General features: G+C 38.2%; 1 protein-coding gene across 1 annotated transcript in view; it reads right to left on the bottom strand.

Moving 5' to 3' along the window:
- The window catches only part of LOC122256917 (uncharacterized), a 7,431-nt gene that overhangs the window by 972 nt on the left and 3,959 nt on the right, over positions 1 to 2,500 (bottom strand). Inside the window, exons 3-5 of the mRNA XM_043021896.2 lie at positions 1,477 to 2,500; positions 1,026 to 1,121; positions 117 to 207 (exon numbers count right to left, since the gene is read on the bottom strand). The exon at positions 1,477 to 2,500 is cut by the window's right edge and continues 1,641 nt beyond it. Of these exons, the coding sequence (XP_042877830.2) occupies positions 117 to 207; positions 1,026 to 1,121; positions 1,477 to 2,500 (1,211 nt within the window). The remainder of the gene's footprint in view (positions 1 to 116; positions 208 to 1,025; positions 1,122 to 1,476) is intronic.

Raw genomic sequence — 2,500 nt, 5'->3', positions numbered from 1 at the left:
GTTCACCCATAATCTCATTAGCCCCATTTTCCTTGTTTTTAAGGGGTGGACTAACCAAAAAAACATATGCTGCACTTTAAAATCTAAAATCAACTAGATTTTAAACTAGAACCTACCTCTGTGCTTCATAACAAGGACAGGATGCTTGTCTGTGGGGATATCCCTACGTCTTCGACTTCTTTCATTTTCTTTATTTTCAAGTGAATCCTGGAAGAGAATGTAGTCAATAAATAACATGAAAAATACTGTACCCTTTCAAAATATACAATATTGTCTTATTTTGACAGTGGATAGATTAGAGATTCCCCACTTGTGTAGCATAATTTAACTCTGCACCCAATTCACCAATCCAAACTTTAAATGGATAATATCTATTTGCATCATAACTTCAGAAACCTTTTGGTCCCATAATATCAACATCTTCCATTCCTGCCACACAATTTGAAGCACAGCAGGACTTGTGCCACTAGGTGTATATGTGGATTTTTTTTTAACTATCATCACAGCATGCAGTATTTACAATCAACACATATTTTTCATGTTCATATCCCACAAAAGAAAGTAACCCAAGGTTGCACACTGCTAATCTAGACAACAACATTCTCTAGGCAAAGACAGAACACATTGTACAAGAGTATGGTCATCTCTCCTCTTAAAAAATGCTGTACTAATATTCTTTATTCTGAATTTTTTTCTGCTTGATCTGATTATCCCACTTACTGTCTGGAATTTTTTACGTAACTTTGGACTTTCCTTGATTTCTTTTTGTTTTTAATATTTTCTTTCTTCATTTGAACTTCCTTCACTTTGAAACCCACGGTAACCCAATTCACCAGAAGTGTTTCAAGAATCAAGGCTTGTAAGTACTGTTTCTATTTGCAAAATAAAGAAAACCACTAAAAAGCTACTATTGGAACTGTTACCCCTGTCCTTTAGCTATTTTGCTTCCCCCCAAATAATCAGCATATATGAAATGAAAATAATCAATATGTACACAAAGCATGGTGTGTCATCCAACAACTCACCACAACAATGGGAGCTGAAGTGTACATTGCTCTTGGAAGGACCTGCTTCCTAGTCACATCAGTAGGGTCCTCAGTCCCATCTTCACTGGATTCAATCTATAAATATGAACAATAATTAAGAGAGACATTAAAGAGGAATACAAAAAGAGAAAGTGATACAAGGAAAAGAAGACAAAGAGGAGAGAAAGAAAAATGATGTAGTATTAGACACAGAAATCAAAGGAATAATGACAAATCATACAAAATAGAGCAAATTTCAAAAACTAGTAAGAAATATACTGTAAAGACCGTCAATTATAAAATTACAAACTTCCAAAGACTCAAAAGAAAAAGACCATAAAGCATGAATATGAAGGCATGCAAGTACTTCCTAATCTGAAAGATATGTATTTTACAAGGGAGGAATGCACACAGAACAATTTAAGTATTTGAACAAAAGTGAAATATTTACCTGTGCATTACTCATCTTTGAAGCTAATTTATCCAGGTCGCCCTGGATCTTTTGAAGAGCTGCTTTCCTTTGTACAACATCTGCGTCCTCCCTGTGTATCTTTTTAACCAGGCGCTGGGGCGAATTTTGGCTGCTGGTAAGTGGAGTGTGAAGTGAAACTGGACATTCTGACTGGACTTTGACAGGACTGATTTTGTGCCTTGGCTTGATATTCACAACCAAGGGCGGAGGAGGATTTTCCTTGAGGTACTTTGCAACAGGACTCACGATACTCATCCCTTGCTTGAACCTAAGATTATTTGGAGTTCTCATTGAAGGAGACTGGATCTTGCTCGCTGAAGAAATTTGCATTTTGGTTCTTGTACTCTTCCCCTGTGGTGTGGAGAATTTGTTTATTTGATGAATCTGGCTTGGTAAATTTGGCTTGATATTGGCCCTGACTACTGGTGGCCTTGGAGGGAGTCCAGTCTTTCCACTGTGAAGTCTTGCTGAAATTTCTGAAGGCGAGTTTTTCTTGAGGGGGGTGAAGGTTTTTGTCAGTGGAGAATTTGGCTGGGATCTGAAGCCTGAAGCTGTCCGTACTGGAGTGCTAACATGTGACTCTCCCACCTTTGATGTTTTGTATATGTTTGTCAGGGAGCCTGATCTGTATATGCCTGGGTCATTTACCACTCTTGACCCTGGCTGCTTCACAACCAAAGTTTTGGTTGAATCTAATTTTGACACCTTTGGAGTGAAAGAGAGTGGGCTTGGTTTAGGTCTACTGATGCTTATAGGTTTAGAGACTGGGCTTCTTTTTTGCATTTTGGTGTGGGCTTCCACTGGGTGCTTTGGTGAGTTGAAATTTTGCAAATTTATATTCCTTGGCGGTTTTGGTGGTGCTTCCTTCTGTTTTTTGTTTGATGTGACAGACGGGGACCAAACCTTGTTCGTGTCAAATGCCTCGGGACTCTGGACAAAAATCTTTGGTTTCTCAACATCTTCCCTTAAAGAAGATCGTGTTGAATCCATATTTGGTTGGAAG

This window comes from Penaeus japonicus, unplaced genomic scaffold, assembly GCF_977035675.1.
Source record: "Penaeus japonicus unplaced genomic scaffold, GWHDUDI00000001_assembly GWHDUDI00000007, whole genome shotgun sequence".
NCBI lineage: Eukaryota > Metazoa > Arthropoda > Malacostraca > Decapoda > Penaeidae > Penaeus > Penaeus japonicus.
The sequence above is the reverse complement of the archived record's forward strand: the minus strand, read 5'-3'. Positions and strand labels throughout refer to the sequence as shown.